Genomic DNA, 22,168 nt, shown 5'->3' with positions numbered 1-22,168 from the left:
TTAAAGGTCAGCTTTAATGACAGTTGTTTTTATATGAGAACTTGCCTGCACTGTCTGTTTCAAGTAAACTCAATTATTCACGTGTTCCTTCCCAGACGGACTGGGTAAAGCACTACCCTGACTTGGCTTGCATTGATTCTGGTTCTGTAAGCCAGTTAGCTCATAACCTTTCACTCTGTCCTTGTCATCCGCTCCCTTAGAAACCTTCCGCAGGGGCACCTAATGCAGCTTAATAAACACGGCTTTAAACTTTCTGAAAAATGATGAAACGTACAAAATTATGATGGTAAATTGATAGTTGTTAGATTAAAATAAAGATACATGCACACAAGCACTCTGTATAATATTACTTCAACCATGAAGGATATTTTTGTAGTCCTTCATCAGTAAGATAGACAGTAACTTTCAGCTGTGGTTTTATAGGACTTTAATGCTTATACAGGAAAGAAGATGATTGTTCTTCAAGGATGAGAAACTCTGAACTTCCAAGTACAACTTTTGCCAAGTTAAGACAAACCGAGTTTCTAAAAAGGGTAGCTCAAAACCATGAGGAAACCTCATCAATTGTACTGCGTTACTGTAGAATCGCAGAATCATTAAGGTTGGAAAAGACCTCCAAGATCATCTGGTCCAGCCATTGCCCTACTCCCAATGTCACCCACTAAATCTTGTCCCTAAGCACCAGGTCCAAATGTCCTGAATAAATACAGCTGCTTGAAATAACTAGGAAAGGCAAAAGCTCTTCCTTCAGAGGTAAACTTCCTGTTGTCAGCAAGATAATAATTTGATTCCAGTACATAGGGATATTTCTTGTATATTGCAGTGTCACTGTGAAATGTGGTTAATGCTCAGCTTAACGGCATATTCCTGGTGGTGAAAAATTATATCTAAACAGACCTTGGGCAGGCAAAAATGCTCTTTTGGTTTGATGTGTTATAATTCAGTTATGATTTTTAATGATGTATTATAAAAAGGCTGTGCTGAAACAGTAAGAAGCAAAAATTTCTCCTTTGGCTTGTGCATGTAGTTGCCTTATGTTCAAAGTTAGTGATCTTTGTAAGGTGGATTCTTATGTTCTGTTTTTTTGCTACTTTACCTGCAGGAGCTGTCAGCCTTTAATGTAGCTGTTGTGTGTCCTTGATTGGAGTTGTCATAAGATAGTGATGCAGCGTGGCCAAATATAAGCTGGTAGAAAAATCCTAATGTTTCAAATGAGGGGGGAAAAAAAGTAATTGAAGTGGCAGGAGCTTATTTGCTTTTTTCATTGAAAAGTTTTCACATTTTGAAAGTATTTACTGATTATTAAAACTGTTTCAAAAAGATAAGTTAAATTTTATAGCAGTAGCAGTTAAAAGAATTTGGTGGAAATCAACCTTTTCTTCCTTCTTCTGAATCAGCATAACATCAAGTTTTTATCATTTTTACTTCTAAAGAGCGACAAATTACAAAATAATTAATATGAAACTTGCTTAAGGTCCACACTTCATACTTATGTTGTGCTCAGAGTATCCCAAGCAGTAAGCACAGGATATCTTTACATACATAGAAGCATGTGGATGTGCCAGACCAGTTAATACAATGACGTAAGAATTGTCAACGGCCCCTCTAGCACCAGTGGTAGATGCCTAGGTAAGAAAGCAAGGAAAGCAAGGAAAACAAGTAAGCACAGAGTGATACTTGCCGTCAACTGAATCTTAGTATCACAGAAAGGTTTGGGTTGGAAGGGACCTTAAAGCCCAACCAGTTCCAACCCCCTGCCATGGGCAGGACACCTCCCACCAGACCAGGCTGCCCAAAGCCCCATCCAGCCTGGCCTTGAACATCTCCAGGGATGGGGCAGCCACAGCTTCTCTGGGAAACCTGTGCCAGTGCCTCAGCACTCTGGTAGTATTTGCTGATCTGTGATTTAGCCATTTGTGAGCCAAAAGCGATGACTTTGTATTTAATTGCTTTTAATGAATTTCTAGAATTGCTTTTAATGAATTTCTAGACTGAATTTCTTCAGTGCATTTTGAACCTACTTGTATTTTCAGAATACATATTTAATGCACAATTAAACTGTAGAAGTGTTTGCCAAATAAAACTATAAACCTTCATTTTGAAATTCCCACTTCCTCATTTTATATGACGACTACAAGTTCTTGAATCTGAGAACAACCAGTATGCTGTTTATCTTCTTGATTCTGTTAATGGTCTTCTGCCATATTCCTTTCCAGGCTGAATAATTTTGGTCTGTTCAACAATCCTGTACAGAAGCTGGTTTGTGCCTTTGCTCAGATTTGTCTGTACCTTTTCACAAGCAAGCTGTAGAGTTTTAAGATTGAGAAATGCACAGAGCTTTCAATGTATAGGCTAACTATGCGTTTATACAATGGCATAAGTCTTACTTTTTTCATTTGTTAGTAATTTGTAACATACCATTTCCTTTCCCTGACGTTGATGTGGTATTTTCATAGAACTGCTGTGTTTCAGGAATCTCGTTCATTTGTAGACAAAGTAGGTATTTGCAAATTCAATTCTAGCTGAATCAGTGAACTAATAATTGGATAAATACGTTTGTATTTCTTGAACAGAGGAGAAGTCACGTAGAAAACTAAAATCTTGGAGAGAGTAGTGTTAAAGAAGTCCTGTGAGAACATGTTTAATGACAGCTGCTTACTGTTTTAGACAGAGAACCTAAAGGATGAACCACAAGAACTAAAGATATCAGAGATGCCAAGACAGTGAGTGATCCTGAGTGAAGGATCAGACAGATTCACAGATTCACAGATTTCTCTAGGTTGGAAGAGACCTCAAGATCATCGAGTCCAACCTCCGACCTAACACTAAGTACTCCACTAAACCATATCCCTAAGCTCTACATCTAAACGTCTTTTAAAGACCTCCAGGGATGGTGACTCCACCACCTCCCTGGGCAGCCCGTTCCAATGCTTAATAACCCTTTCGGTAAAGAAGTACTTCCTAACATCCAACCTAAAACTCCCCTGTCGCAACTTTAGCCCATTCCCCCTCGTCCTGTCACTAGGCACGTGGGAGAATAGACCAACCCCCACCTCTCTACAGCCTCCTTTCAGGTAACTGTAGAGAGCGATGAGGTCGCCCCTGAGCCTCCTCTTCTCCAGGCTGAACAAGCCCAGCTCCCTCAGCCGCTCCTCGTAAGACTTGTTCTCCAGACCCCTCACCAGCTTGGTCGCCCTTCTCTGGACTCGCTCGAGCACGTCCATGTCCTTCCTGTAGCGAGGGGCCCAAAACTGAACACAGTACTCGAGGTGCGGCCTCACCAGAGCCGAGTACAGGGGCACAATCACTTCCCTCGACCTGCTGGCCACACTGCTTCTTATACAGGCCAGGATGCCGTTGGCCTTCTTGGCCACCTGAGCACACTGCTGGCTCATATTCAGCCGACTATCCACCAATACTCCCAGGTCCTTCTCGGCCAGGCAGCTTTCCAGCCACTCATCTCCCAGCCTGTAGCTCTGCTTGGGGTTGTTGCAGCCCAGGTGCAGGACCCGGCACTTGGCCTTGTTGAACTTCGACATTCCAGTGTCCAGTGTGTCAAACAACTGACAAATTCAGGAACAGTGGGAACTCTGTAGGAGGACTAATTGTTTTTTCTGTACCACTCAGAGATTTACAAAAACTTTGGGTTTGGAAGCTATGTAAACATAACTTTCATTCTTGTTTTCAGTTTGTGGGTAAACAGTCCATACTATTTTGCCTTGGTGAACCTGTCTAGCTGCAAACTTTTACTGTCATCATTTTGTACAGTTTTTACAGCTACAAAAGACACTTGGGCCTCTGTCACTTAACTGGAAGCAGTAGAGCTTAAGCCTCCAGAAAGACAGTGCTGAAAGTAGAGGGATAAGACTACAAGTGAAATGCAAAATTTATTCTACAGTGGACATAGAACAGTTACTTGAAGAGCTTGTCCTTGCAAAAAGATTTCATTCAATTTAAATTACCATATGAAACTATGAAATGCAGACTGGTACTATAGCTTTATTTCCTGTGTAGGTTCTTAAAAAGAAGCAATAATGTGAATTCTGGATGGCAAAACAATACTATTACCAACTCCTGCTTTGAAATGCTTTATGGCAATGTTCACTGACCAGAATACTCCCCGCGTTTCACAAAAATCATTTTGTTTCACAAACCTCTTCGGTTGCTTGCATGCTTCCTTGGGGCTTCTCTTCACATACTGATCCAAACACTGATTTGTATGAGAATCGCCTGAAACGATAATGCTGCATGTTGAGAGTCCTATCAAATTGAAAGCAGAAGCTTAGCTACTTTCAGTGCTAATCTGATTAATTGTGAGTCATCTTGATCTCAGTGACTAATAGATAAATAAAGCTAAGTAACTCTGGCATGTTTCAGAGGATGTTGAAACGTTGCCTTCTTCCAGCAGACATTCATGCTTGCTTCCATGCAGCACTTCCTTCCAGCGTCATGCTATTAAACCACAAAGACTGGAGGCAGTGAGGCTCTAATTTCTCCTTTTTTGCCACAGTTGGAAGAAATCTTAATTCTGAAGCTTATTAAAATATTAAAATACCTCCGCCCTACAGTGCTACTTAGAACCCCGAAGAGACCCAGGCTGTCCCAGACCTCTCCAAGGTCATACTTCATAACTGTGAGGATTTGTCTGGCCTCTACAGGGACGTGACACAGCAGCTCTAAGTTGAGGAGTTCAAACACAGCCCTGAGCAGTGATATTTGAAATTCAAAAAAGCATCCTAGGCCCACAATGGGAACTGGCATAGTCATCTGTGTGAAATGCAAATATTTGTACAGCATGCCTTGTGGGGCAGAGAGGTCTGGTAGACGTAAATGCGCATGGGTAGGTACCGGTGTAGGGAAAGTTTTGTGTGCCTTTCAGCGTGAACATATTGATCTGCTCTAAAAGCAGCCACAATGCAGAGCTCCCACCTTGTGCCCTGGCACTCCACCTGCTCGCAGCTGTGCTGGCTGGCACAGAAGGTAGATTTGATGCTGCAAGAGTTAAATAGTCAGGTTTGCCCAGCTGTCCCTAAGGGTGAGTGGGGCAAGAGCTGTCAGCAATATAGAAGAGTAAATGGTCTCAATCTACAGTCAGTCTCATGTGCTTCTGAATGAATCAGCTCGCTCTCTGGTGCCAGCTCAGAGGCAGCAGTACCTGTGATGGGACGGAGTGCACGATAATACAGTTTTCTTCAGGGAAAACCCCCAGTACCTAGAGAGAACTAAGAAGAGCTGCAAGCTCTTCATGACCCTCTTCAGCATGGGATTTCCAGAATAATGGCTCCCTGCAACCCTCTTGTGTTCCCAGGAGAAGCCATTTGCCTTCCCACTAACTCAGTCCAGGATTAACAACCATCTTTTATTCTCGGCTGGGGCAGAGTTAAGTTTTTCATACAAATATGAAGTCTGCACTTTAGGGGTGGGGTAAGAGGGGTAAGGGAGAAGAAGGAAGACAACTTAAGGATGGGTGTAATTCTCCACACTTTATATGTGAGAAAGTGAAGCTTGTTTGCCCTCATTCACTGTCTCACATCTCTTTTGCTAATGCTCTCTGAGACTTGTATCTTTAGACAGTCATCCTTACTGTAAGCTTTTTTTTTTTTTTAATTGTAATTGAATAATATTTCAGATGCTGGAGGATGCATTTGTCAGAGGATTTCCTGAAGATACAGGAACAGGATTCATGCTATCTGATGAATCTGATGAAATTGACTATATTAACAGAGAGCTATGAAAGATAAAATGCTTGTTTTGGAGTAGGAATACTATTTTTTGTAGTAGGAATCCTATTTTACCACTAACTGTTTTTAAGGAACCATATAACAAAATGTTAATCTATTCATGCTCCTACATTCACTAGTCTGACAGTTAAGAGATCGAATTTATGACTATCGTGATGTGTGCGCCTCACTGGGCATTAGAGCCTTCCCCTGCATGCTTGCTACCCTTGACCTGAGAGACCCTGAATGTGTGCACACCATTTGAACTAATTTCCCCAAATCAGTTTCATTTCTGCACTCCAAGTATACATGTGACTCTTAATCACATGCAAAAGCCCTACATTTAACAGAGGTTACTGTGATTGATGTGATGTAACCTGCCCTACATCATGTGGTGTGGAGAAACAAGGGTGCCTCCCTTGATAGAGTCACAAAGAGTGTGCAGATGAAGTACAAGTTTATACTTTTACTAAAATATAGCTAACTACTTTTTCTATATTCATTCAAAGTTGTTTTCTATACATTGCAAAGTGCTTTTCAGAATTCTGTGGATATTACAATTCCATTTTTATTGAGTCTTATGTAAGTATAGATGTCTGAAACTTTTTGTCTGAAGAAGGTAGAGAGGTGAGACTGATTTAGCACATCAAATATCATGGATCAGTTCTGCTGCAAACTTCTGATACAGTTATAAAAGCAAGTCTCTTGAGATAAACAGGCCTGGACTCAGTGCTTAGGACTTCAGCTAACTTGATTTTCTTCTTCCACAGTTATTATAGTTGCCTCTGCCAATTCTCTGATCTATCAAACTTCGACAAATTGTTTAAAAAAATAATACTGATATAAATAAAACTAATTTTAAAGAAATTGTCAAACTTTTGATCGGTTCTTTTTATCTATTCTGTTGAAGGAGGATGGCTGTATGTGTGTGTATGTAATATTTATGTAGTTATAAAATATGTGTATATATATGCACACATACACATGTGTCCAGTTGTTAAACTGGCAGCTTAAGAATATATCACCTCCAGATAATTGATAGGTACTATAAAAGTCTCTATATCAACAATACTGAAGTTACTATGATCGTGCTTAAGTCTTGTGCACGTTTCTGGATTTATTAAAAGAAAGACATTGAAAAAGTTGAAGTGACTGCAAGCATTTATTGTTTAGCTTTTTTCTGTTCTTCCATGAGTTTATTTTTCCTGAAGGTGGATCTTGTTTTGCAGAAGGATTTAGAATTCAGCACAGCAGGATGTCTGCAAACCAGGACTGAAGCAACACAGGGAAATTTTTGGCAGAATAGTTCTAAGCACCTACAAGAAACAGTGAAAAGTATCTAGTAGTATTGAGGGAGAGGAGTGTCAGAATATGAAATCGGAGCAGGTTAGCAGGGTGACAATGACTATTGGAAAACAAATACAAAAAATACGCTATAAAAAAATGAGATGTTGACAGAATTCAATAATGCAAAATGGAGTGTTTTTTATTTTTTTTTTACAGCTCCAGCTTTTTATGTCAAGTAATTACATGAGAAACCTTTACTTAAGAAAGTATTTGTCTCTTAGGATGAAAAGAGAAGCTTGAGATGTGAGCCAAAAATCTGAAATGGAGATATCAAATGAAAAGATCAAAATGCAATGTTTAAAACTAAATCAGTTCATTGTTATGAGGACCCTGTTTTATATTTTTGAATACATGGGACTGGCTGTAGCAAGGCTGCAAGCCAACAAGGCATTAGCAAAGTGACAGGATAGAAGAGTTAGTAAGATGGGGCAGGTGCCTGTAGCTGGGAATACTGCTGAGGTGTGAATAAGGTTAGCAAGCACACAGTTAGAGAAATGCATCAGCCCTGCAGGTACTATCACGATAATAAATTGAAAGAAAATCTACTTAAATTATGCTCATTTGACTTAAGACAGACTGATTTTATGTTCCTTGCTCAGTGCTTGAGATGCATCTATTCATCTTAGAGATGAACACAGCTCTACTACTTGCTGTCTAACATATTACATCTTGTCTGTAAAATTCATAGGTCCTTTGATCTCTTTTATGCAGCTATTAAAAAAGTTTAGTTAAGCCTTCCCCAACTTAAAAGCTTTGAGGGCATTACTGTTCGGATACATTTATTTCCTTTAAGCGAATTATAGTTTTATACATACCCTTTTTTCACAATGTTTTTCAGAGTTTACAGAAAGTGTGACTAGAAAATATCAGAGGATATCAGGTGGTATTAGCTCTCTACCTGCACACAATCTGAGATACTAAAAATGAACATATTTAATGTCTTTTCTTCAGAGGCTTTTATTTTGTTCCTGCCTTGCTAGAGTAGAGCAAGTGCCTTGAACAGAGTCATGAGATCTTGTTCTGAGCGGCAGCTACTCTGTAGTTTCTCCTGGGAGTGATTATGGAGGTTAAATGTTAACCATCAATTTGTAGATTCTGGTCTGAGCGACTGGTGTTTGGGGGAGTGAGGAAAGGGCAAGATCTGTCTAGGCATCTTAGTGATCTTTCTTTCTTGCCTAAAATCTTTAAAAAATTGTTACTTCTTCTGTGAAGAATAGACAGAATACAAGTGTACTTCGTATGTCTGAAATGCAGTATAACGAAGGATTATACTAAAATTTATGAGGTTCAATGAAAATAAAGTTTCAAAACACTTTGTGTTAAAAGGAACATCTATTTTACATAACATCTCTCAGACCATAAAAATGTGCGCTTGCAGCCCAGAAAGACAGCCACATCCTAGGCTGCATCAACAGAAGTGTTGCCAGCAGCATAAGGGAGGTGATTCTCCCCTTCTGCTTAGGTATCACAAGATCCCACTGGGAGTGCTGCATTAAGTTCTGGGGCCCCAACACAAGAAGGACACAGAGCTCTTGGACTGAGTTCAGAGGAGAACCATGAGGATGATCAGAGGGCTGGAGCAGCTCCTCCATGAAGACAGGCTGAGAGAGCTGGGGATGTTTAGCCTGGAGAAGAGAAGGCTTCAGGCAAACTTCATTGTGACCTCCCAGTACCTAAAAGGGCCTACAGGAAAGCTGGGGAGGGACTCTTTGTCAGGGAGTGGAGTGATAGGACGAGGGGGAATGGCTTTAAACTAAAAGAGGGTAGGTTTAGATTAGATATGGAAGAAATTCTTCATTGCTGAGGGTGGTGAGGCCCTGGCACAGGCTGCCCAGAGAAGCTGTGGATGCCCCATCCCTGGAGGTGTTCAAGGCCAGGCTGGATGGGGCTTTGGGCAGCCTGGTCTGGTGGGAGGTGTCCCTGCCCATGGCATGGGTAGGTTAGAACTAGATGATCCTTAAGGGTCCCGACCAACCCAAACCTTTCTATGATTTTCTGAAAATGGTCTGCTCCCAGTATGTTCATATTTATTGAGGTAAGAGAGATGGTGAGGAAAGGTGAAGCTGCAGGAAGGAACACTGCTTCACTGGGAAAGCAGTAGATTGAAGTTGGAATATAAGGAAGATCAGATACTTTGGGTAAAGATGAACATTCAAACTTTTTTACAGGTTGTTTTAACTAACTTACTTGACTTTCTGGTGTTTTAAATATCTCGTCTCACAAAAATATGCTGCCAGCACATCTTTAGTTAAACACACTAGCACATTTAAACAGAAAGTTATTGCAAACCAGAAAAATGCAAGCAGTTCTAAACTGAAACCTATTTTTTTCTTTTCTGCAAGCAAAGATTCATAATGAAATAAATGCATTAAGATTAGAAAATAGACATAATTTTGTAGTTAATCAAAGATAATGTTGAAAACACAGAATTACTATAACCGGTTCATTCTCACATACCATTATTTACATGATAGAAAGTAACTGAAGATGACACTTCAAAGTACATTTTACGTGGCCCAGTGGAGTTTATATTTTTGCAACAGAGAGCTATTTTGTAGGTTTAAACTATTCGTCAAACTGTAGTGGCCAGAGGTAACAAAAAAGTGGTTAGGAACCTCTTAAGAACCTCTTCGGAGCCACTAATTTTGTTTAGTTACAGTAGTAATGCTTCTGGGAAGATTTCACGTGATAACCTTCTCTTAAGTTGTTTCACTTCTTAGGATGTTTTCTGAACACTGGAGTAGCAAAAATGTGGAGCAAAAGATCTGGCATCATTTCTGCAGCCCAGGGATACATTCTTCTAAGTATAGACTTAGTGTGTTCCTTCTAGGTGTGTGTCAAAAGCTGTAGTATATCACCGGGCAACAAACCCAGCTCTGAATAGGTTCATCTCAAGCCGTGATTGACTTAATCCCGTCTTTCCATGACTGGAATTGTAAGTTTAAGTTGTGTTACACTACATATGATTTTATGCGTATTGTTTTCAGAAATTAGAGAAGAAATGTGGTATTTTGATGATAGAGAAAAAAGAAAAATTATTTGGATGTCTCTGTTGTGGCTTGCAACCTCTATGCCTACAGTCATCAGAGGTACAAAACCAACCAGTCGGAGCTTTATTGCTGTGGGTAGCCGTTGAAGAGTCTGGTGAGATCACCACAGCAGTCGGCTCTAGTGGTGTGCTAACTTACATTTTGTTGGTGTGTCTGTATCACTGTCACCACTTCAGCTTCTCACTGATGTATCTCTAAGATTATAAGGAACAGGTTTCCTTGTTGCTGATACTGCTGTCTGTCACTACCAGGCAGAAATCGTGTTTGGGACTTCCCTTCTCTGTATTGTCACGCATCACAACAGCAGCTTTAAAGGACTGGGACTATTGTACAAGGAGAATTCTTAATCAAGTCTAACTGGTTCTTTCTAAAACTCTGCAGCCAAAGCAAGTAGCTGGGAAGTGGGCAGTGTGAATAGCATTCCAGCCCGATGAAGGTATTCTGATTGCAAGAGGAGAGCACTTGACTTCCCAGCTTTTGCATGTACGCTTGCATGGGTTTTGGCTCGCTAACAGGTGATACAATATTTAAACAACTTCTTAAGCAGTGTAAGTGCTTACTTAGGGAATATTTAGAATATATACTGATTTTTGGGACATCATAGAAAAAGAACATTTTGTTCCTATGAGCTACGCATGTGCAGGCTTTAAAACCAAACAAATAAAAGGATTGCTCAGGGGTCTGTATTGGGACTGGTATTGTTAAACATCTTTGTTAGCAACATGGACAGGGGGATTGATTTAACCATCAGCAGCTTTGTGGATGACACCAAGCTGAGTGATGCAATTGATGTGACAGAAAGAAAGGATGCCATCCAGAGGGACCTGGACAGGCTTGAGAAGTAGGCCCACGGGAACCTCAGGAAGTTCAACAAGGCCAAGTGCAAGGTGCTGCACCTGGTTCAGGAAAATTCCTAACATGAGTACAGACTGGGAGATGAATGGGTTGAGAATGGTACTGCAGAGGACTTGTGGGTGTTGGTAAATGAAATACTGAACGCAAGCTGGCAATGTGCGCTTGCAGCCCAGAAAGCAATCGTATCCTGGGCTGAATCAAAAGTAGCGTGGCCAGCAGGGTGAGGGAGGTGATTCTCCCACTCTGCTCTGCTCTCACAAGATCCCACCTGGAGTGCTGCATTCAGATCTGGGGCCCCCAGCGTAAAAAGGGCATGGGGCTGTTGGAGTGAGTCCAGAGGAGAGCCACGAGGATGATCAGTGGGCTGGAGCACCTCTCCTGTGGGGATATACTGAGAGAGTTGGGGTTGTTCAGCCCAGAGAAGAGAAGGCTCCAGGGAGAACATAACAGTGGTCTTCCAGTATCCAAAGGGGGCTACAGGAAAGAAAGCAGGAGAGGGACTCTTTGTCAGGGAGTGTAGTGATAGCACAAGGAATAATGGCTTTAAACTAAAAGAGGGTAGATCTAGGTTAGATAAGAAATTCTTCCCTCATAGGGTGCTGAGGTACTGGCACAGGTTGCCAGGAGAAGCTGTGGATGCCCCATCCCTGGAGGTGTTCAAGGCCAGGCTGGATGGGGCAGGGGGGTGCTTTGGGTAACCTGGTCTGGTGGGAGGTGTCCCTGTCTGTGGCAGGGAGGTGGAACTGGATGGGCTTTAAGGTTCGTTCTAACCCAAACCTTTCTGTGATTCTGCAGTTTTATGATTCTATAGTCTGCATGGTAGGGGTTTCACATACAAAGAAGGCATGTTTCTTGGAGATCCTTTTTACCCTCAGATAGAACTGAGGTACTTCCCTTCTAGACCTCTGGTTGTCTTTGCTTTCAGGGCCAAATTCAGAAGATGTATAGCTCATGGCATAATTTGCTAACAGTATGTATCAGTGTAATCTGAGCAAATAATTAGTGGAAGCTTCTTAGCCTGTCTTCTTCTTCAAAACAAACGTTACATTGGAATTGTCATTTTATGATATGTCAAATGAGAATTTGAATAATAAGATAATAGTGTTACTTTTCTTAAGCCATTTTTCATACATTTTCACTCAGTTCTAGATGACATTTTTCACATGCATTCTAAAAAGCAATGCTCTGATCCAGTTTTTGGAGCTACACAGGGAGCTATATAAGCAAAGTAAGGTTGAACCCCCTGCAGGGCAAGGGAAGGGACTAAATGATGGAATGTCCTTCCTCCTGAACTTCTACGTTTTTTCCTTTGAAATTTTTGCATTTTCAGTTTGCACTTTTATATACTGTTTCTTATTTTATTAAGCCTTAGGTATCTGTAAGATCATTAGAGAAATATGCAGCCATGTACTCTTATGCAGTGCTAGAGTTTATTTTGAGAAGTATGTTTGCATCAAAGTCAAGGAACAGGGGCTGGCAACTTTTACTTAGTACTCAGTTTGCTATGACTTCATAATTAACTCTCAGAGTGCCACGTACCTCCTTAAGTCACACGTATAAAATGGAAATGAATTAAAAACAATGTTAGGAGCTACTAAGATGTTTTTAAAAATCCTTCAATACCTTCAAATGAGCTGTTCTGTAAATGAATCTCTGGATGAGCATTGTTACTGTTCAAAAACCTTAAGTCCCTAGTACCAAGATTATCACAATTCACAAAGTCCTACCTGAAGCAAATGGTATGGTTCCAGGAATACATGATTTCAGTTAAGATCCCATATCAGTGAACTATTAAATAAAGTAACAAAAACAAGACAATTTTTAGTCTAATTTAATCTTAGATTGTGACTTCTGAATTTGTCTGATTCTTTGAACAAAAGATGTGAATAATATTTCTCTCACAAACAGTGATAATCTGTGCATTTGTTTTCAGTACACATTTTGGAACTTTATACCGAAAAATTTGTTTGAGCAGTTCAGAAGAATAGCTAACTTCTATTTTCTCATCATTTTTCTTGTTCAGGTAAGCTATCCCCATTTTTAAATAAATTTCTGGATTCTTCCTAAAAGACTGAACAACTGAAAAAGGTTAAAAAATCCAATGTTTTTATGACCAGGGAGGTAAATGGTTGAACTTGGGTAGTTTTTTGAATTATTGATATGACAAAAAAGGTTTTATTTCATTCCCAGGTTGTAAATGTGAATCTAACCTAAAGAGAAATTGACACCGTCACTGGTTTGATAATTGAATGGCGAGGCATCTCTTGATGAAGTTAAATATAATGAGCATCATTTTTAAAATTTTATTTTGTAGTAAACAAGCATCCAAACGAGTAAAACCATTGTTATAAATTGTTGATAATAAAATACTATTAGTTATGCTAAAAGTTACATTTTTTTATAACAGAATCATCCCATGGCAGAAATTTTTCAACTGCACAGTTATCAAGGCCTGTAGAGAAAACAAATTATGGATGCTTATATAATTCTTGCTTAGCAGAATACATAAAATATTTGTTTTTGTAATTATTATCTCAAGTAATTTGTTTGCTGCTTTCTCAGTGTCTTTATTCTGAACCATTCACAACACTTAAATGTATTAAACAATAAAAATTGATTAAGTGAAAAGTTCTATCACTTGACACGCTAGACTGCATAGAAAGAAAAACCGTGCAGATTCTCAGAATAACTTAGTTTCCTCCGGATTCTACCTCTTATATAATTACAGAAGACACAGCTCAGTATTTCAGGATTTACTGCTGGCGTGCTTAAGAACAGCTGTATTGTATAACATGAGAAAACAGCAGTATGCTGATTTCAAATGCTGCTTAGTGGTTTTGCCTCCAAAGCTCCCTAAAATCCTTAAAATTATATTAAAGTACTGTTCTCTATAATTAAAGGTCCTTGGTACTTTGTAACATACTGGTGAAAACACTACCTGAAACATCTTGTTTGAATAATTCACTGCTTACATTCACAAAAATATAACCTGAAGATATTTGTTCCTTTTGTTGCAGTTAATTATTGATACACCTACTAGTCCAGTTACAAGCGGACTTCCACTTTTATTTGTCATCACTGTAACAGCTATCAAACAGGTGAGCAAAAGTAAAACTAAAGATAACTTTTCTATTTGTTTAGCATTTCATTTTAACCCCACCTTTTTGTGTTAGACTGTCTCAGGGAAATGCCTATAGAATTATTGTGATGAACTTTGACAGGAAAATAGTTTTTCTTATGTAGGTAAAGTAGAAGTTTTTTGTTACATGATGATGTCTCACTAAGCTCAATTATAAGCTCAACACAAGCTTATAAATTATTTTATAATTCCTTGCGTTCCAAGGAATCATTTACATTCTTGTGTTTACTCAGCACTCTTGTGTGTTTACTTTGACTTTTGTCTATTTCTTAGTAGCTCTCCACATCCTGTTACATTTTTCCACAGTGACTCAAAATGAGTTTAGTAAGAACCAGAAAAAAATTATAAGATAAATCTCCTTTCTTTTACCTTTGAGATTTCTGTAGCCTCTACGGAATGAAGAGATGATAAAAATTATTTTGGCTCAAGTCTTCAGTATATGCTGATGGTAATGTACAGTTGGTAATGATAGCTGCTGTGCTTTCTGCAGATTAGCATTGAAAAGATGTGATAGTATTATCTCATTTTTAATGTGAAAATTAATACGTAAAATTGAAGTAATTTTTAGAAATCTGTTATTGCCACATCGAGTATAAAAGATCCTAATAAAAGTTGGTTTGTTGAATTTAAATTGCATAATACAGGTAAGGGATTGTACAGGTTTGTTATTCCATTTTCAAGGTAGTACTACCAAAATGAAAAGATTTAGTTAGTTTTTCACCTGGAACCCAAATGCTGTAGTGTTCCAATTAACAAGAGCCCTTAAATGTAGATGGAATCTTATTAAAATTAGTGGACTCACAGATGAATATAGAATGTTTTAATTCATATGGAGACAGAGTGTTCAGATCTATGCATTATCAGAGCTTGGTCTGGGTCAGAATTGAATCAGGAATGAGCATGGTTGCATATCTGTTGATTGAGCTGGACCCAAATTTATTGACTTTAGCAGTTTCAGGCCAGCTACTGAAGGACAGAGAATACCTTATCCTGCATAAACCTTGCAAATACAAATTTAACTCATCGAAATTTTTACTATATTTAAATTAGCAAGTGAGTTTATAAGCAGTACATATTGCATTCTTCATTTTCATTTACTTCATTACCATTTCAGTATAGCCACAGAACAGTTTCTAGAACTCTGGGCTTCCAAAGTAATAGTCACAGATATTGGTCTTTAGAGTATTTCTATTATTTGTTTGGCTTTTTGCGTTCAGTCCGATCTAATGATAATTGCTCTTGCATGACAGACATCAGTGTAAGAACTTAGTGGCTCAGTGAATTTCATTGCATGGTTCAATCTTCACTCTGTCAGTGGCCCAGACAGACATGGCCTGCTACATAGCAGCAAGATAAAACCAGCAAATAGGATGTGAATGTGTAAGCAAAATTTGTGCAAGCAGCTTGATGTTCAGCGTCTTTTACTGGGCCACTCAAAGGAATTAATACTCTTGATGGGCACAAGAAAGGTCTATTATTTTGTGCTTCAGTATTAATATTCTGTCTTTTGGGGAAAAAAAAAGTGTAATGAGGAAGCTGGACATCAAGACAGTGTCTATGTCAGAATGCTCCAAATTTTATCTCAAAACTTCTATATGGGGGTTCTGTATTACCTATCTTTAGTCATGCTCCAGGACTATGATGGCTAAAACTGTAACAAAAATGAGGATGTTGTGGGTTGACCCTGGCCAGCAGACTCTTACTCAATTCCCTCTCCTGTGCGATGGGGAGAAAGAGAAGGAAGGCAAAAAGACACATCAGTTGAGTTAATGATGGTTTGATAGGGAAAGCAAAAGCTGTGCACACCAGCAAAGTAAGACGAGGAATTCATTAACTACTTCCCATCAGCAGGCAGATGTCCAGCGACTCCCTGAAGCACAGGGCCTCATCATGCTTCATGCTTGGGAAGACAAACGCCATCACCACAAATGTCCCCACTTCCTCCTCTTTTCCCTGAGTTTTTCTTTCTGAGCACACCACACTGGTATGGAATATCCCTTTGGTCTGTTGGGGTCTGCTGTTCAGGCAGCGTCAGTTCCTAGCCTCTTGCCCACGCAGAGCCTACTGGCCTTTTGGAGAGGAGGGAGGTTGGATAGAAATCCTCAATGCACTGCAAGCCCTGTTCAGCAATCACCAAAATATTTGGGGTGTAACTACGCTGCTTTAATCCCAAATGCAAAGCACAGCAGCATATGGGCTGATATGAAGAAAGTTAACTCCATCCCAACCAGACCCACTACAGAGGGTAGTTTTGATTGTCCCTTAATAGGATACTGACTGCCTTCATTGTCTTCATACTAAATGCAGAATTTTCCTACATTAGTTTTCAAAAAAACCTACCATGTAGTGTTTTCATTTCTTTACAGTGCTAACTATGCATAGTTGAGTATACTCTATCGTAGGATTCAGCTCTTGATGCGCAGAACTTACGGTAAATGAAAGCCATGGCTAGTAATTTAGGTATACTTTCCTTCTCTTACTATTTTAATTGTTGCACTTAAGAGTCTTAATGTAGTTCGACAGTGGTCCATCAAAGCCTGGATTATGACATGCTGTGCATATTACTGCAGTTGTATCTCCCTGAGTCTTTATTTGGACAGCTGGTGTAGACTTTGGGGCCTGCTTGAACAGCTGTACCAGCTTCTGTATTACACTGGAGTTATAAAGACTCTGTGAGTTCCCATATTATCTCTGAGACCATTCAGCGTAGTGATACTCTTGTTCTACACTTGATTTTCAAATGTGCCCAAGACAGTTAAATGTAAAAATTTTTATGGAGTACAAGTGGTATTTTCCATCTCTTAACCACTGGGGCCTTTGTCAATTCCGGTCTTTAACCCCCTGCAGGACCTTCCAAATGGAAAGTTAAAGATTCTTTGTCCTTCACTTTGACTTTTTTTTATAAAACACAAATTCATAAGGTAATTGAGCAATCAAAATAGATTAGTCTGCAAAGTCTCTGCAAACAAAATTCTTCAGTATTAATAAATTGTATGTAGGGTTAAAAAGTTTGACATAAGTGAAAAAACAGACAGGAAATATGACCACCTTCAGTCATGGCCTCACTTGATCATCCTTCAATATGGAGTTCCAGTCTTCCAAAATATATTTTCTCCACTTCTGCCTTTTCAGCAGCAACTTCTATAAGTACTTTGCACTTACTCAAGAGTCAATAAAATGTGAACAAAAGACAATCGCTTAAAAAACATAAATTTTTCTTTATATTATAGACATCCCTATTTATCAAGATGTCTTCATTAAAATATATAATTTTGTTGATTAATTGTAACCGTGAATCTCTTTCTCATATGTCCAACATGACCGTATCGCAGTTTCATTTGTTCTAGCAAAAATCTTTTCATGTTCCTTATTTTGGTTAATGATATATTATTTTTTTTTTATTTTTTTGTTGCAAGATAGAGCTGTTCTGTGTCTTTATAGCCAAATGTGCATCACTGCGTCATTCCATTTCACTGTTTTCTAGGGTTATGAAGATTGGCTTCGACATAAAGCTGACAATGCAATGAACCAATGCCCTGTTCATTTCATTCAACATGGTAAACTGGTTAGAAAGCAAAGCCGAAAATTGAGAGTAAGTAACTATGACTTAATAGACTTCAGGAGTCAGGCTTTACATTGCACTTCTAGTTTAAAAAAAATGACACAAGAATGTAGTGTAGAAAATGTGTTTATTACCTTTCATGGTGGTCTCCATGAAATAGACCTTCAATAAACTAATTTTTGATTGAATGCCTCTGAGAAAAGTATTTTAAAAAGTTAGAGATGTTTCTGCTTTATCTTTGCTTTAACTCTTCTCTCATAAATATTGCTTTCATTTTCTGTTTTTTTAATGGAAAGTTTCACTCATGATATTTGTCCTTTGTCTTTTCTCCATTTGCGATTCTCTGTGGGTATGCACATTAGTAAGTTATTTAAGCCCAATTATGATAGTCAACCCTATCAATTTGTCCTATTTCTTACAGAGAAAATACAACACATTCAGAATACTTTCTTCATTACCCATTAAATCACAACCTCTTCATTGAGCTTCTGAATGCTTCTGCATTCCTTTCCTGTTTTTTTGAGGGTTATTTTTAGTAATAAATGTGTCTTGTGTTTTTTTTTTTTGTTTGTTTGTTTGTTTCTCTTTCTGATGCTTAGATGCACTTGTCATCCTTATAATCTTTAGAACTCAGCAAATATGATAGATATTTGTTTGGGGTTTCCTTATTTCTCATATCTCTGTTAGGAATATCTTTTTCTGCTCTGCCCTGTTTGGGCATAAATAGCTCTACAGGGCTCACAACCTTTCTGCTTTCCTTTCTGCTTTCCATTCCTTTGAGTGTGATAACTTTTGCTTAGAGCTTCCGGGCAATAAAATAAAGTAAAAAAACATGATGTGCTTCGTATTTCATGTGCATACCTAAACAATTATCCATTCTAGATAAAAACGGTGAAGTACCACATAACTGGAATTTGTATTACCGTAATGAATCCATTCCCTATATTTTCTCAATTTCTCTCCAATTCTTTGCCTTTCAGAGATTGTATTTCAAGGAACTAAAGGATAGCTGAGGCAGGCATAGGAAATACTTGTGTAGAGAGGGTATCTGTTTATGGGTAACAGGGCAAAGTTCTCTGACCTGTATTATGCAAGAAAACAGACTAGATCATATAAAGGCAGATCCTTCAGCTCCTAAAGCCTGTGGACATTCGATTACATGAAGTTAAAAAAAAATGCTGAAATATGAGGTTTCTTTTTAACTGACACATTAGCAAATGTTGTCAAAAAAGCACCTTTTATATTTTAAGAAGATACCTTTTTGTTGGTATTTCGTTTACTGTTTTTTTTTCCTGATTCCTGCCTTTTTTTCTACTGCAAATTGTTTAGATTATTAATTTATGTTTTAATAGGTTGTTATATTATAGATTGCTCCTGGTTTGCAGGCTGACTTGTATGCCATAGCTTGATAGATTGATTAGTAAATAATAAGGATCATTCAGCATTATGATGTGTGAAAATCAAAACTAAGAGGACTCTTTTGTCTGTGAGTTGTATCTGAAAATTCATTTTCCAATGTGTATTTTCAGTGGCAACCTGAAAACCTCCAGGTACGGTCTTTAGAGGTGGTTAAATTTGCAGTAATGTCACTGTGTTTTAGCTAGCTGACAATTAAATGAATATTTTCAGTGGTAAAGAGGGCCAGCAAAATCAAACTAATTACAATTTCTTACAATTTGTTCTAGTAGGTGGATTCTCTGTCTTTTAACAGTTTATTCAAGATAATGCCCTAACGGTGTTTTATCTGCTTTTGATAAGTTCTCATTTTGAGTGCTTTATTATAATTTACCATGTCACTGTTTTTAATAACTAATGATTTTGTGGCAAAAAGGCAAGTTCTCTGAGAGACACATCTTAGAAGAGTAAGGCAACTTATGCAGTAGTCAGCCAGGCTTCACTACTCTTCAGGATGAAGGCTCCATATTGTTCAGGCTGGCCCCAGCCAAGAAATTCACTGCCTCTGGTTAGAAACCTACCACTTCACTACCTCATTATGTATCCTCATTTCCCTGGGTCTGCAGATTGAAACATGAAAAATCATTTAATCATAAGGAAGTATATGAGGGAATTAATGTCTTCCTATATTTGAACAGCCAAAGACTTCCTTTTTTTTTTCTTGTTAAAATATAGCTTTTTTCCTAGACATGAAGTATGCAATTGTCATATCACATCTTTAATTAAACCTTATGCTTATCTACAAGAAGTTAAATCTTTTGTCATCATTATAGCTTTTCAGTACATTTTAGTAAATTGTATCAATGCTGTCATAATTTTATTTTTACCTGTTGCTATTGCTGATTGCTTTCAAACAATTTTGCTTAACTAGAATTAACTGAACTCTGCCAGACTGCTAGGGCTGTTAGAATTCAGCTGTATCGTGAGGATAATGATTGAGCTGAATCTTATGATAATGAATTATGACATAAAGGTATATCTAGCAGATGTTGAGTTACGTGAAAAATTCCAAAAAATACTATCTTTTAACTGAAACTGGTATTCTTAAAACATATACTATATCTTTACCATTTGTACATTTTTTTTATAGTCCTTCGTAAAAGATGAGCTCCAAAAATTTATTGAAGGCTGTTTTTCTTAAAAGGATGCTTTACAGTTATCTTTTGAATTTATAGTTGGTTGGTTGTTCCATGACACTGTTTAACAGACTGTAACATGCTATCTGTGTTTGCATTAATGAGAATTAATTTGTGCACCTTTACATGGATAAAGAATAGGATGGACTTCTAGTGACAAATTCTGCTGAAAATCTATCCTGTTTTCATTGGCAGACTTGGAATTCTTAGTTTTTTCAACTGTCTCTAATTATAACATTCTGAGATGCTTATGCTCGAGCCAATGAGAGTAGCCCACATCTCCAGCTATTTTTGAATAGATGGTTTATTGTATTTATTCTTAAAGCAAGGATAGTATCTTCCATTTCTGAAATAATGTTGCAAAGCTGAAAAAGACAGTACTTGCAAAATGGCTTGAGATCCTTAGAGGAAGGGTAGTACAAGCCTGATTCATTTCACAAGGTGTAATTCATTTTTTCAGAGATATTTCTGTAGTTCTTTACTCTTGTGGCAACATCCTGGTGTAAAGAAAGTCAGCGAAGTTTTAAAAATTTGATTTTTTGAATAGGTTTTGAAATCTGAAATTTGGGGTGACACAGGATTGATAAATGTTTTTTCCCCTAGGTTGGAGATATTGTGATGGTAAAAGAAGATGAAACATTCCCATGTGACTTAATATTTCTATCCAGTAGTAGAGGAGATGGAACGTGTTTTGTTACAACAGCTAGTTTGGATGGTGAATCCAGTCATAAGGTAATAAAATGTTCTATATTTTCTTTTAAGGCAAAGTTTACATTTTGCTTTTTTTTTTTTTTTAGCACAGAACATAATGTAACTTAAATGCATATATTTGTGAGCAGATACATTGACTTGTATAATTTTCTGACAGTTGACTAAATTTTTCTCAAAAATTACATTATTTTATGTAAAAAATTATATATTTTATGTTACATTATTTTATGAAAAGATTCAAAACATCCTTTCAGTACTTAAAGGGGACTTATAAAAAAAATATGGAGAACAACTTTTTACACTGGCAGATAGTGATATGACAAGGGGAACAGTTTTAAAGTAAAAGAGGGGAGGTTTAGATTAGCTATAAGGAAAAAAAATCTTTACTCTGAGAGTTGGTGAGGCACAGGAACAGGTTTTCCACAGAAGTTGTGGATGCCCCATCCCTTGAAGTTGTTCAAGGACAGGTTGGATGGGGCTTTGAGCAACCTAGTCTAGTGGGAGGCATCCCTGCCTGTGGCAGGGGGTTGGAACTGGATGATCATTAAAGTCCCTTCCAACCCAAGCCATTCTGTGATTCTGTGATATTTATTTGCAGTCTTGTCTGTGTTCAATATAGCCATAGAGATTACAGAGATAATTCACAAATATTTTTGTACTTAAATTTCACGTTAACCTGACTTGTAAGTATATTGCAAGGTACCTGCATGTAATGTAGAAAGTTTCCCAATAAGGAACATTTAAAGGTGCATCTTATTTGAAATATTACCTCTTATGTGAAAGCTAGTAAGTCTGTTTCACACTGAACTATCTGCATATTAATATTTTTTATATCTGTTCTTATTTATACCTTTTTATTCATTCCAGACTCACTATGCTGTTCAAGATACAAAGGCATTTCACAGTGAACAAGAAATTGATGCATTACATGCTACCATTGAATGTGAACAACCTCAGCCTGACCTTTATAAGTAAGAAAATAATTCTTACCTCTTTCATTTAAGGTACCCTACCAATATCATCATTAAAAGATCCTTTCTGCATCTGCATGGTTAGAGGGAGCCCCAGAGTGAGCTTGAAATCCATTTAGTCACCATCCGTTCAGGTAGTTCAGTGGTCTCCTCTAGAGCAGTGGTCTCCAAAGCAACCCCAGGGAGCATGCAGGACGATTCATTGGGATGCACAAAGGAAAT

The 22,168-nt window shown here is 38.1% G+C and overlaps 1 protein-coding gene across 5 annotated transcripts in view; it reads left to right on the top strand.

Moving 5' to 3' along the window:
• Window positions 1–22,168, top strand: part of ATP11A (ATPase phospholipid transporting 11A) — a 128,311-nt gene that overhangs the window by 62,848 nt on the left and 43,295 nt on the right. For all 5 annotated transcript variants that reach the window (XM_066990518.1, XM_013197443.3, XM_066990519.1 and 2 more), the window contains 5 exons: window positions 12,906–12,995; window positions 13,990–14,070; window positions 17,596–17,703; window positions 20,868–20,996; window positions 21,843–21,946. In XM_066990518.1, the coding sequence (XP_066846619.1) occupies window positions 12,906–12,995; window positions 13,990–14,070; window positions 17,596–17,703; window positions 20,868–20,996; window positions 21,843–21,946 (512 nt within the window). The remainder of the gene's footprint in view (window positions 1–12,905; window positions 12,996–13,989; window positions 14,071–17,595; window positions 17,704–20,867; window positions 20,997–21,842; window positions 21,947–22,168) is intronic.

Source organism: Anser cygnoides, chromosome 1 (genome assembly GCF_040182565.1).
Source record: "Anser cygnoides isolate HZ-2024a breed goose chromosome 1, Taihu_goose_T2T_genome, whole genome shotgun sequence".
Taxonomy (NCBI): domain Eukaryota; kingdom Metazoa; phylum Chordata; class Aves; order Anseriformes; family Anatidae; genus Anser; species Anser cygnoides.
Note: the sequence above shows the minus strand (reverse complement) of the source record. Positions and strands in the feature narration are given on the sequence as shown.